The sequence below is a fragment of the Bubalus bubalis genome, chromosome 12 (assembly GCF_019923935.1).
Source record: "Bubalus bubalis isolate 160015118507 breed Murrah chromosome 12, NDDB_SH_1, whole genome shotgun sequence".
Lineage (NCBI taxonomy): Eukaryota > Metazoa > Chordata > Mammalia > Artiodactyla > Bovidae > Bubalus > Bubalus bubalis.
In genome coordinates, this window is record NC_059168.1 from 18,792,123 (window position 1) to 18,806,696 (window position 14,574).

Sequence of the window (14,574 nt, forward strand, 5' to 3'; positions counted from 1 at the left end):
TAATAATAATAAAAAGACAAGGATTAATTTTTCACAAATCAGCATATTTATCCAGCAAATTCCAGATCATGAGGCATATGTTACTAAAAAATAAAAAAAAACTTAATATCAAAGCTCAATAACAGGAAAAAAGTTTGGGAGAAGCAATTAGGAAATGCTTTTCACCTATTTCTGACTCTTATTCTAATCCATGCTCTAACTCCATTAATATTCTTTATACTCAAAGTTCAGAAGAAAGTGAAATTCAAACATAATTACTGTTCTTTATAAATCACATCATTTGTAATAGTTTAAGTGACATGATCTTCAAATATTAATTTACAGTAAAGAACAGTGGTTAATTTTTTAGTTCAAATTCTCAAAATAATCAAAATACAAAAGATGAGAAAAGCATAGAATTGAAAGCAACAGTTAAATGTTAAAAAAAAAAAAAAGTAAAAATATTCAAATGATTAGTGAGCTATTACCTAAGATGTAAAAATTGATCTTGCTTGTTTTGACACGTCCTCAAATCAAATAATTTTAATGTGATTATAAATCAGTTATACATGCAAACTCTACCCAAAAATAATTTTTTAAAGATCCAAGTTAGAAAATGAGTTACACCAAAGCAGGTAAATATTTAAATACATCTTAAATATTGAACTACTATTTTATAAATTCACTCTCAAAGCAGAAAGATGGGATATGAATAGGAGTAAATGGACTAGCAGCAATTTAATTGCTTGTATTTGAAGATCTTTTAAAATTTTTATTTAATTTAATCTTAATATGGTAATTAAGTATTGGCAAGCATTTTCAAAGCTACTAATTAGAGTAAAATAACCCTGGCAGATTTATGAACTCTTTTCTGATACTTCTGGATACTCTAAATATACAGTAAGTTCAGAGGTTCCTGGCATATTATGGCTTTTACTTGAATTTGTATTATGTTAACAATTACAAACCTCTCCAAGACATAAAGGGGTCAAGAGCAGAATCCTGAGAAATACATGATTCAAAAGGATACACACTCACTGCAGGACTGTTTACAATAGCCAGGGCATGTGAGCAGTGTAAATGTCCATCGACAGAGGAATGGATAAAGAAGATGTGGTACAATGGGATATTACTCAGCCATTAAAAAGAATGAAATAATGCCATTTGCAACAACATGGGTGGACCAAGAGTGTCATACTGACATTTAGAAATGACTTCATTCACACGCACTGGGGCTCATATATCCTTTTGGATCACATTTATATAAATGAACTTACTTACAAAACAGAAATCAGACCCACAGAACAAGCTTATGCTTGCCAGGGCAAAGGATAGGGGGAAGGAACAGTTAGGAAGTTTAAGATGGACATGTACACACTGCTGTATTTTAAAAAATGGATAACCAACAAAGACCTACTGTATAGCTCAAGGAACTCTGCTCAATTTCCTATGGCAGCCTGGATAAGGGGGGAACTTGGGGGAGAATGGAAACATGTATACGTATGACTGAATCCCTTCACAGTTCACCTGAAACTATCACAACAGAGGATGAGATGGCTGGATGGCATCACCAACTCGATGGACGTGAGTCTCAGTGAACTCCGGGAGTTGGTGATGGACAGGGAGGACTGGCGTGCCGCGATTCATGGGGTCAAAAAGAGTCGGACACGACTGAGCGACTGATCTGATCTGATGCTCCAATACAAAATAAAAAGTTTAAAATAAAAACGAATAGACTTCTGATTTTTACTACAGTAACTGCTAAATCATGAAAGTTCACTATTACAGTCAGATACCAAAAAACCACTGCAGAAAACAAACAGTACATAATAGTAAGATAGCAAAAACTATCTCTAAATAACATTTCTCTAGGCAATAAAGTGAAAGTGAAAGTCGCTTAGTTGTGTCCGATTCTTTGTGATCCCATAGGCTATACAGTCCATGGAATTCTCCAGGCCAGAATACTAGAATGGGTAGCAGTTCCCTTCTCCGGGGGATCTTCCCAACCCAGGGATCAAACCCAGGCCTCCCACATTGCAGGCAGATTCTTTACCAGCTAAGCCACCAGGTACCACCAAAATACAAATTTGTTCCATATCTAAAGTAATTTTTAATTCATAGGTGTGAATTATTAAAATAATAAACATGCATGACTAAGTTTCTCCCCACCCTATACTGACCTTCCATTTTATGCCTAATGCTAATTTTTAGGAATATTCTTTGCAATATATAAATGCAAAGTACTATAAAATATCATCAACAAACTATTGTTGAAAATGTGTTAATATTTACATTCAAGTATGTGTATAGAGCTGACTTTATCCTCTCAACTACCACTATTTAGAAAAGGAACAGAAACAGCCCTTTCCCATCTTCTCTACTACTCTCTTTAAACTACCTTTTATCACTGTGTATAAATACAGTACGTTCAACGAATTGTCAGTTTGTTTTCTGTTTTTTTTCATTTGTCCCCCAGTCTGGAGACAACTGGTTTACCTGCTGGCTCTCTTCATTTAGTTAATGGGAAACTGGGATCAACCCAGTCAATCTTAAAGGAAAATCAACCCTGAATATTCATTGGAAGGACTGATGCTGAAGCTGAAGCTCCAATATTTTGGCCACCTGATGTGAAAAGCCCACTCACTGGAAAAGACCCTGATGCTGGGAAAGATTGAGGGCAGGAGGAGAAGGGGACGACAGAGGATGAGATGGTTGGATGGCATCACCAACTCAACAGACATGAGTTTGAGCAAACTCTGAGAAACAGAGAAGGACAGGGAAGCTAGGTGTGCTGCGGTCCCTGGGGTCACAGAGTCAGACACAACTGAACGACTGAACACCATCTGGGAATCTGATACACACAGCACACAGGTCTGTTATTAGGTGGGGACCCATGCCAAGTGACTTGGAGATGGACAGTATCACCATCTGTGGGCATAACTTAGGCTGCTGGAGGGGCCCTGAGAAAAGGAATAATTCAACACACTCTGAGAATAAAATAGGGCTATGTTTTATAGTAAATTGTAGTCACAACACAGTAATCTTTTATCTACACAAACTCACTTAAAAGCTTACTTTTTTTTCTTCTAATTTTTAATTTTATCAATTTTAGTCTAAATCAGGGGTTGGCAAACTTTTCCATAAAGGGCTAGATAGTAGATATTTTTGGATTTGCAGCCCACACAGTCTCTGTTACAACTATTCAACTCTCTACTTCTAACACCAAAGAAGTCATAGACCACGTATAAATGAAAGAACATAGGTGTGTTCCAATAAAACTTTATTAATAAAACTGGCAGAGGGTTGATTTGGCCCTCAGCCAATAGTTTGCTTTGCTAATCCCTGGGCTAAATTATCTTAGGAAATGTAATTTTTTTTAATTCCAAATTAAAAAGGAACAACAACAGAAACACAGGTCCTTGTTATTTAAAGAGCACCAAATTCAAGAAATTATGCCAGAACAATTCCTTCTAGGCTTTATTGCCTGTATAAACTAGAAAACTTCAGAATAATCTAATAGTAACTGTCTAAATAAAAATAAATGTTTCTTAAAGTCAGTTTTGGTCAAGATTAAATGAAAAACTAATACTGGGCATTTTTGCATGTAAAAGAGAAATAAAATAGATTGACTGTTAGTCATAATACAAGCTAAGTGAGTCATACAGATAGATGGAGCAATGCATCTGTGAAAGAAAAATACACACAAAAAAGATTATCTATCATCCAAGCCCTAGCTCCTCCTCATTCTTAAGCAGTTATCTTTCCAACACCAAAAGCAATAAATTAGGGTAGTATGATTCTTTTTACAATGGAGTCACCAATTACTAATATCTCAGAAGCTTTCAGAATAAACTTCTTTGGGATAGACTGAAGCAATTATACCGGGTTGGTCAAAGACTGTGTCTTACAGAAAACCCTGAATGAACTCTTTGGACAACCCAATACATTTTTGCTGGTGGTGCCAGCGATACACTAGAACTCTCAACAGTTCCGTGCAACATGGACAACAGAAAAGATACTGTATACACTCCCATCTTCTCAGGCCTAGGCTTTGAATAAGAAACCTTACACATGACTTGTAATTGACAAACACTGGATTCCGAAGCAGGAAGAACATCCATTCTAGGCAGGCAAACACTAATGTCTTTACAATGTGAGATAACTCCAGATGACAACCACTACTAAATTAGTTTAATCTCTTAAATTACTAATGTAGAGACAGCTGGTGTACTTCAACCTGTTCTTGTACTCCTGTAAACAGCCACTGAAATTCAACGACCTGTGAATCTACTTGATAGAAGCAGAAGACTGGCCCCCGCCCCAAAAAATCCTTGACAGAACAATAATTCAAAGCACAAATCCAAATCCTCTGAGATTCCATCCTCTTTATTGTGAAGTTTCAATTTAACAAATGTGTATTGACAAATTAGGTGCAATGCTGGGGAAACAATGTGAGTGAGTCCTCGCAAAGACTGCACTCCTTCCTAAGGAGAGACTTAAGCAACTGATCACCACAGAGTATGGTACTTAGACAGCAGGAGTATGTGTACCGTCAGCTCAAATGTGACACAACAGGCAACTCACAAAGAATACAGTCAATAAAGCAAACCATTATCTGCCTACTGGATCAGTATATGTAAGAAGAATAATAATAACCATCATCCGTTGGGGGTTTGGGGAAATGGCCACTCGACTTATGCTATTACTGGGTAACATTTATGTAGGACACTTTGAAAAGATGTTGCTTAAAACTGTATTTTTGACCTAAAAATTCCACTGGTTTTGGTGAATGGGGAGACTATAGTTTCACTATAGTCAGAAGAAATATATAAGGAATAAATTCACCTTCAGGAAAAACGGTGAGTTCAGTCTGATAAGATAAATTCCTGATACCCACAAGATATTCAGGGAGAAATGTCTAGTAAACAGCTGGACATATAACTAGCATTTACTCAGGATATATACACATCATAATTTCACTTAATCCCTCCAAAATTCAAAGGGGTATGTACCCAGGGGCAGGACCAGGATTCAATCAGAGCTCTTAACCCAAAGTTCTTAATCAATATGCTATTCAGCCTCAATGTGTTTGGCACCTGGCAGAAAGATCCAAGAAATACAGATTAGCAAAAAAAAAAAAAAAATTTTTTTTTTTTTTACTATTTCTTCATCAGAAATTTATTGAGGACCTAATGTGGGACATAGGAATAAGTTAGATAAAGTTACATTTTCTATCCACAGGGAACCATAAAGGAGACAGACATGAAAACAAAAAATTACAATATGGCATCATGGTACTAACAGCAACAGTTAAGAGGAATAATACTAACCCCAGAAGGAGAGGACTGTCAATTTTGCATTGGAGTAAGAGTCATCAAGAAAAGGTCTAAGAAAGGAAGATAATGCCTGACCATTATTTTGAATAATGAGTTAAAAAAAAAAAGAAGAAAAGAAATCTCCCAAGAGGACAGTGGAAGCAGGAAAGGAAGGAAGGTCACTCCAGAAAAAGGCAGTAGCATAAATGGTCACGCCACAGCCCAACACAACATAGTCAGTTCAAAGAAATGCATGCACGCCACCAAACCCACCAACAGTGCCCTTCAACCATTCCGATCTCTACTCCCAACTCCTGGTTTTCTAGATACTGAATAGGATAAAGGAAATAAAGTCTCTGACTCTATTAATTGAAACTCTAGAATTGATGCTTTTGAACTGAGGTGTTGGAGAAGACTTTTGAGAGTCCCTTGGACTGCAAGGAGATCAAACCAGTTCATCCTAAAGGAAATCAACCCTAAATATTCATTGGAAGGACTGATGCTGAAGCTTAAGCTCCAATACTTTGGCCTCCTGATGCAAAGAACTGACTCACTGGAAAAGACCCTGATGCTGAGAAAGATTGAAGGCAAGAGGAGAAGGGGACAACAGAGGATGAGATGGTTGGATGGCATCACCAACTCGATGGACATGACTTTGAGCAAGCTTCGGGAGTTGCGGATGGACAGGGAAGGCTGGTGTGCTGCAGTCCATTGGGTTGCAAAGAGTAGGACACGACTGAGGGACTGAACTGAACTGACTTAAGTCTCATTAGCCAAGGAGAAGATGTACTCTTCCAACATCCCCTCCTAACAGAGAGCTGAAGAGGGGCAGGACAACCTGCCCAGCCCACCAGAAGAAGCAAGTGACAAGGTGACTACCACATTGGAAACAGCTCCCCATAGCATTGCTAGCAACTGCCTCAACCAAGCTTTTCCTTTTCTTGATGGAATTTGTTACTACCTGAAGTTACAATGTCTAGTCACACTTTTCTTTGTTTAGTGCCTGTCTCCCTTGTTAGAATATAATCTCCAAGAGGCCAGAGGCCTTACGTGTTTTATTCACCACTGTATCTTCAACAGTGCCTGGCACAAGAAAGATACTCTGCAAATGTTTACTGAATGAGTAGTTTTATCTTATCCAACATGTAACAGATTAACTTTAAAAACTAAATCAACATTTTCACTTTCAGAAGATACTCAGAAATTTATTTAATATTTATGAATAGCTTCTCTAAAGCCACTAATTTTTTTTCACTGTAGCAAATGTTTCAAACAAAGTATGCGTCCAAAATGAAAACCTAAACTCTGCTCTATTCACACTCATATTTTATTACAGTCTCTCTGTACCAAAAGGAAACAAGCTGGCAATTATGGATAAAGTACTACAAATTGATGCTCTGTTTCAATGAAATGTGCTTAAGGGAATAATGAAGAAGTCCAAGTCTTTGATAGATATAAAACATATCTAAGGTAAAAAGAAAAAAAGTGACCAATGTTATTAGAAAACAAGTAATGCATGATATCTACAAAAGGGTCACCAATCCTTGGTGAGTCAGTCGGTAAAGAATCCATCTACATTGCCGGAGACTGCCTACAATGCAAGAGACGCAGCTCGATCCCTGGATCAGGAAGATCCCCTAGAGAAGGAAATGACAATCCACTCCAGGGAAATATAACTTGCTAGGGAAATCCCATGGACAGAGGAGCGTAGCAGGCTACAGTCCATGGGGTCACAAAAGAGCTGGACACGAATGAGCAACTAAACCACCAAATGTGACAGCCAATCCACAGAGATCAGGCCTTGCCAAAACTGCATGTTATATAAAAGGCCTGGAAAGGCAGTATCTTGGAATCTGTTTCGCCACTGGCCATTTCACTTTAAAGTTCCTTTGAGCCACTGATCACTATTTTCAGAATCCTTGATAGGTTTCAGGCTCCTTGTGTCACAAATGGAATGGCTTTTTGCCATCCTTTTAAGCTTCATAATGATGGCGGGAACTAGTGCCACAAGCTTGGTGATGCCATTATTAGCCTAATTAAAGGTTTTGACACAAATAGCAGATCAGGACTCAAGAAGCAACTTCACATGTCCAAATACTGTGGGGGAAAAAAAATTTACTGTTCCTATGAATCTATTTCAAGGCTAATAAAAGTTCAAATAAGACCTAAACGTTGCCTTGTCAAATCCATTTCTCAACATAAATACCATGTAAAATCACACAATGAATCCACTCAAACCCTTTTTAAATGGGAGTTAGAAAAAGAAGCATTTAAACTACTCTAGGGATACATTTATTTTCCTCGCCTAAATGTTAACACAAATAAATGGAGGAATTACATGTAACCCCTAAAAGTAGATAGGCAGAAATTACCAACCATGCTATGACTTTTTAACTAAGCATTTTATTTAATCACACCTGCATAAAAGGACAATTTAAAGGGTACAATTTTAATTTGAGATATAAAATACTGTTCCTCATTAAAGCAAACTTTATCCAGGGCTGTATACTCAAACAAATGTTTTGGTTTGGGGAATGTATGGGTGGGGATTTTTTGTTTGGTGGGTGCTGTTTTCTTCAGAGTTGTCGCTAGAAGTCACTAAACACTTTAACCAATACCACCATTTCTAAAAAATGTTTTGCTCCACGTATCTGGCAATTTTTGCAAAGTCTGTTTATAAACTATGTCTTTTCAGCGTACAAATAACATTAAACTAAGAAAATGTGCATATACTCATAGGCCAAAGACAATATAATGAATGGACTAAATCGTAAGATTCTTTTTGGTTTGTATTACCTCTCATTGGTAGTTCCACATCCCAGAACTGCCACGCTCTTTCCTGGATTCTATCAGAGTCTGATCAATGAGATCTATTTCTCTGATAAGCAGTCTTTAGAAAGAATAAATCAGACTTAGTCAAAGACAGAATTTTTGTAACTCAAGATGTAACGGCCAGTTTGATATAATTTGCATTATCATGTTTTCACTATCGTGAATTTAAAAGGTACAATCCATTTAGAAAATGAATCCCTTTGCCCAACCATTCAAGTTTAAAACAAAGCCAACACTTCTTCATATAGAAACATAAAGGTGGCAAGATACAAGGTCTCAATTTATCAAAGAAAAATGAAATGCCCATAAGACCAACAGGAAATGTATCTCACTTAATAGTTAAGGTTTATAATGAAGTTTAATCAAGTGAAATTAACAGCACCACTTATGAAAAATGAAAAGCAGAAAACAAAAAGCTTCGTACCAAAAGTCAAAGATTCAAATATCCTCGAGTTGTTTTCACCAGTCAGTAATAGTCTAGTCTGCCAAATACTAGGCCAAATGGGTAATGTCATGGAACTGCCTGTAACATCCTCTCATTCCAACTTTACTCATAAATCAGGAGAAAATGATTTAAATGTCAACCTCTGCTTTTAGGCTCCGTATAGTTCAACTACCTCTAAAAGCACCCCATTTCTTACTATATCTCACAAGGGCTAAGCAAAAACAAGAGAGCAGTATCATTCAGTTGCCCACCAGCCAAATATAAATAGCCTCTATTAACATTTTGAGGTACTGAAATGGTCACCTGCTAAAGCTTTTCCTTCAGACATTCTCTTTTATTCTCCCTCTCTTCCTTCTTTTTACCTCCCTCCTAAACATTTCAGCACTGAGTTGTCCAGATAACCATCATACCCTCACCCCAAGAAAACACCTCTCGGAAGGAGCAGAGTACACTGGCAGTCTTGAACACAATCCTTCAGCTCTCTGGTGAAGACCCCGCGCACGCCCTGCTCCTGCACACGCGGGTCCTGCCCGCCTCTGCTGGCCTCACGGAAGCCGCTTCCAGCGTGTTCGCGTCACCCACACAACACCACTTACTGTGCCGGGCATGTGGCTTCTCTCGTTCTTCCCGTTCTGAGAGCTGCTGTTCTTGAGTTTCTTTTTCTTTTTGGCTGTTTCTTTGTGCTCTTTCTGTTTGTTTTGCACTTCGATGAGAACAGAAATAAAGCTGTTCTTCACTTCTTTCTCAAACTCCAGTTCGTCTCGCAGGGCCAGCTGCTGCACCAGCTCTTCGGAGTACTCCTTGATGGCCGTCTCGATTTCCTCCAGCAGCTCATTTAATTCAGACACCGACAGCCTTTTCACCCCTGTGACCGAAAAGCAAAGCAGAGCGGACACGAAGACCAAAATGTTTCAAGGCAGCACAGCAAAGTGTTTCTTGCCAAAGAGCAAAAACATCATATTCTGAGCAATTAAACGGTTTGTGGTTGTCTCAGACTCCTGGTGGGCAGGTCTGAGTAGAGGTAGGTGGGGAAAGTTACTTCTCAAATGGCTGAGAAGAAAAGTATAACAAAATTTTTTACTTGTCTAAAATCAATGGTTCCATGAACAGTACTTCAGTCCAGACTTAATAAGCTTGTGCAAGGAAAAGAACACAAAAGCAGAGAGAGAGTACAGGAAATCACTGTACTGAAAAGAAATCACAGGCCATTGAGCAGGGTTCTGGGGCACTTCTGAAGAGATGAAAAGTCCAATTCAAAGAATTAAGCTAAATACATACTTAAACATACATGCCCCAGTGTGTGAATCTTACTGAGAATTGGGAAGATGAAGGGCAGACGATTTCCTGAAGCCCCTTTTCAGGTTTTTCTCAGCACTTCCCTTTATTCTCAGGAAGTAGTAGAGAAATAGGACATTGTTGAAGCCCTACCTCCCAGCACCTCAGAATATGACTGTATTTGGAGACTGCATCTTGAAAGAGATAATGAAGTTAAAATTAAGCCATTTAAAATTATGCCACATCCTAATCCAATGTGACTGATGCCCTTAAAAATGAGAAGATGAGGACACAGATACACCACAGGGAAGTCCATGTGAGGACAGAGGAAGAGGCCTCAGAAGAAATCAGATCTGCTAACACCTCAGTCTCAGACTTCTAGCCTCCAGAACTGGCAAGAAGCAAATTTCTGTGGTTTAAGCCACCCAGCCTGTGGTATTTTGCTACAGCAGCCCAAACGGACAAATACAGGATTCAAAGGTAAATATGACACAGTCCCTAAGCAAAGATAAACAAATGCCCTGAGTACCACCGGAGGAAGAGTATGCAAGCCAGCCTGTGAGAACCAGAGGTTCCTGAAGGTGGTCACACGCTATGGCTGAGGTACACGAAAGCACAGACAGCACCAACGTAAGTAAGGTTTCTTACTCTCTTCATAACTGCTTGTGCTAGACCTCTTAAGAGTTTGAATTTCCTGGGAAAGCATTGAAAGCCGATCTGACTGGGTAGGCGTTTCATCGTCTTCTGGGTCTGGTGATTCCTGCATCATTTCTTCAATTTCTTCAATCACCTTCCAAAATATACAAACCACTGTTAGTCAAACACACATAGGTAAAACGGTCCATCTGTAACACGATGCTCAACTGCAGCAACCAGAGTAGAAGTCCCCTAATTCTATATTAACCAGCAGTGCGCAGGAGTCGGTTGTCTGAATAATCAAAGGTTTGTAAGAGTACACCAGGTTTATAAAAAAAAAAAAATTATAATATACTAAACACAAAAGTAAACAGCACATGATTTAAGACACTCATCACATATCAGTTGGCCCTATCAGATCTTGTAATCTCTGAGTTGCTGCTAAAAATACATGTGTAGGACTTCCCTGGTGGTTCTGTGGTTAAGAATCCACCTGCCAATGCAGGGGACATGTGTTCAATCCCTGGTCTGGGAAGATCCCACATGATGAGGGGCAACAAAGCCCATGAACCACCACTACTGAGCCTGAACTGCAGAGTCTGATCCACACAAGGGAAGTCAACACAACGAGAAGCCCGAGTGCCACAACTTGAGAGTAACCCCACTCGCCGCAGCTAGAGAAGGTCAGCACACAGCAAGGAAGACCCAGAGCAGCCATGAATAAATAAATATTAAACACACACACACACGCATAATCTACTTGAGACGTGCCAGAACTGGATCACAGTTACAGTTAAAGCAAGTGACAGAGAATTTACCGTATGCCACATCCAAGTACTCAATCTCAAGCTATTTAATAAAATTGACATAAAATTTACAAAATACAAAAGTGTAAAACCTTTACACATAAAGCAAGAAATTCTTGCTTTGGCAGGAAAGTTTTCCTGTAACAACAGAAAAAGAATTTCATATATTAATTCAAGGGAAGATAGAGGGATATCTAGGGACTTCTCTGATGGTCTAGTGGTTAGGACTCCATGCTTCCACTGCAAGGGGCAAGGGTTTGATCCCTGATGGAGGAGCTAAGATCCTGCATGCCACGTGGCCAAAACAAATGTTTGCCAATATATAAGAAAAAAACAAACTTATGGTTACCAAGGGGAAGGGGAGGTAGGATAAATTAATAGTGTGGAATTAACAGATGCACACTATCATATATGGAGAAGGCGATGGCACCCCACTCCAGTGCTCTTGCCTGGAAAATCCCATGAACAGGGGAGCCTGGTAGGCTGCAGTCCATGGGGTCGCTAAGAGTCAGACACGACTAAGCAACTTCCCTTTCACTTTTCACTTTCATGCATTGGAGAAGGAAATGGCAACTCACTCCAGTGTTCTTGCCTGGAGAATCCCAGGGATGGGGGAGCCTGGTGGGCTGCTGTCTATGGGGTCACACCGAGTCGGACACGACTGAAGTGACTTAGCAACAACAACATCATATATATAAACAAGATAAAGATTCACTGTATAGCACGGGGAACTATATGCAATATAATGTTATATAATATATATACACTATAATAGGTTATAACAAATCTAAACAATAAAGATATATACATACATTATGTATAAACAAATCACTTTGCTGTATATCTGAAACTAGCACAATATTGTAAATCAACCAGACTTCAATAAAAATAACTTTAAAAAAAACAGGCCTAAGAGTTTTTTAAAAAAACTATTAGGGAAAAAATACAATATGAAGCAAGTTTAACCCTTTTAGCACCAAGGAAAAATAGAAGCAAACCTGAAGGAGAGGGGATTACACTAATTTAGTAAGAAGAGTTTCCAAAATAGGCATTTTTAAACACAAAAACAAGACACTGAAAGAGGCAAAGAATCTGTTTCTGTCAGTCAAAAGCAGGGATAGCTCGGTTTTCAGGCACAGAACTGAGAAGGCGATGCACTCTCAGGGTCACACCTCTCCCCAGAGAATCAGGGTCTTCCTGCACTCAGTCGTCTAACTTACTATCCTGCTTTTTAAGCACTCTCTTCAAGCCTAGGATGATCCAACCACAAATATGATGGAGCATCAAGATGACACATTTTTAACATGCCCCTCCCAATCTTGTCATCATACATCTCTTTACTGACCTCATCTTTCCAACCTAAAAATACAGAACTCACAGTTTCAGTAGCCGTGGAACATGATTTCAGGAAGAAGTTCGTGCACCACAGTTTGACAATACAGCAGAAGTGGGAAGAGTATTCAGAAAATGAGAAAGCTGATTCAACAGGTTTTAAATGAATACAGGGCTGACATTATTAGAGCATTCCACAGGAATAATGCTCACTTCTTTCCTGGGTATACAATACGGACTTCTAGTAAGTGCTAATGACTTCTCCATAGGTTTTAGAGAAACTAGGTAATTTCTGCACAGATATAGTTTTCCCATGTCTGCTCAAATCTAAAGAAAGAGGAAAAATTATAGTATTTTTTCTGATTCCAGTGGAAGCAACAGCCTTCTTTTAAAGTAACCTGCTATACTGTTTTAACAGTGCTTATCTTGGAAAACTGCATATACTGAAAGATGTTCCCAACTAACATAATTCATCTGCTTCGGATTACATATACTTTCTTCTTTCCTCAGAAGCTGTTTAGCCTCTATTACCAGAAAACACAGGGAAAATAAGTCAGTTCCAACAACCCGTCACTTAATGGCCACACTAAGAAATGGCTATGCAGCTGAGGTTCCCTTTCCTTGATGGAGGGGACTCTCCTTTGTACCTGGTCTGCAGTGAAGAGGGGCTCGTCGTTAACGCAGGAGACGATGATTGAATGCATATCCAGCTGTTCTCTCAGCTCCTCATCATCTGAGGTATCAAAGAGCAAGCTGTCACTCATCTAAAGACAAAAACGAGCCACTGTTAAAAGAAGGGCCTCTGATCACAACAAAGTCAAAGTGTCTGGGTCCAGAGGGCTGCCGAGGGAGCATCTGTTGAGAGGTTCAAAAGGCAGAGCTCGTTACAGTTACTCTGTACCAGGCAGTATGAGAGGTACATTGCACAGCCACCTCGGACAGAAAGGAGAGTAATGCAGAATAAACATGAAATTCCTAGGGGGCTGCACACATTCCCTTTTGCCCAAACGGACATATACTTCGTTGCTTATTTCATGGGGAAGAGGGTCCAGGAAGTACAAAAACATCTGGTATTCTACAGCAATTTGTAGGGAATTACAGCAAACGGGAGTGGGGGACAGACAGGGTTAGCAGCAAATGTTAATTAATTAATGATCTAATAGGAAGATCGGTATATGTCAAAATTCCACAGAAAACAAAGTGTGTTACTTGCAGACTAACTTCTAATACAGTGAAAGATAAGCAATCAAATTCTTGGCAGAAGGGAACTGTCTACAAGGGTTATACTTAGCTGTTCCAGTAGAACCCTCTCTTCTTCCAAAAAAGTTTCCAGCTTCCAAAAATATCTTTAACTCTCACTGTCCTGGAGATCTTCCCTTTGCCTCACTACCATTTTTCTCCCCACTCTATGCCCCAGGATACTGACCTTTATGGACTACATCAAAGGATACCCTTGGCTCTCGATTCCCTAGTGGCCTAACACACTAGCAGATACTAGCAGGAGCTGGAAGGTGGGGCAGGGGTCGGGGGAGAAGTCTGGGCATGTATTCTGCTGTCTGTCCCCACCAGACTCCAAAGGCTGCGGCACCTGTCGAGCTGATCTCACCTGCATGGCTACTCTCCACAGGTCCCGGTAGCTTGTTCCCCTCCTGACCTCTCTTCATGCCTAAGGCTCATGCTAAAGGGCTGCTTGCTGTTGGCATCCCCAGGGTATCTGACCATGTCTAGCTCATTTGGCGTCCTCTACCCTCCCACGCCAATATCAACAGTCCCTATAATAATGGCCTCGAGTTTACTAACTGTAAAGGCCAAACGTGGAAAACCCAGCAGCTTAAAATGGACAAGCAATCATCTATCTATCATGAACCCATCATGACACGACCATTCAGACGATGAATAAAACTGAAATTAGAACTCTATTTGTCCGAAGCAGTGGAAACTGAGTTCTCAGAGA

The 14,574-nt window shown here is 39.4% G+C and overlaps 1 protein-coding gene across 3 annotated transcripts in view; it reads right to left on the minus strand.

Moving 5' to 3' along the window:
* The window catches only part of FEZ2 (fasciculation and elongation protein zeta 2), a 59,439-nt gene that overhangs the window by 28,670 nt on the left and 16,195 nt on the right, over window positions 1–14,574 (minus strand). For all 3 annotated transcript variants that reach the window (XM_044925821.2, XM_006056851.4, XM_006056850.4), the window contains exons 3-5: window positions 13,268–13,384; window positions 10,495–10,636; window positions 9,168–9,436 (exon numbers count right to left, since the gene is read on the minus strand). In XM_044925821.2, the coding sequence (XP_044781756.2) occupies window positions 9,168–9,436; window positions 10,495–10,636; window positions 13,268–13,384 (528 nt within the window). The remainder of the gene's footprint in view (window positions 1–9,167; window positions 9,437–10,494; window positions 10,637–13,267; window positions 13,385–14,574) is intronic.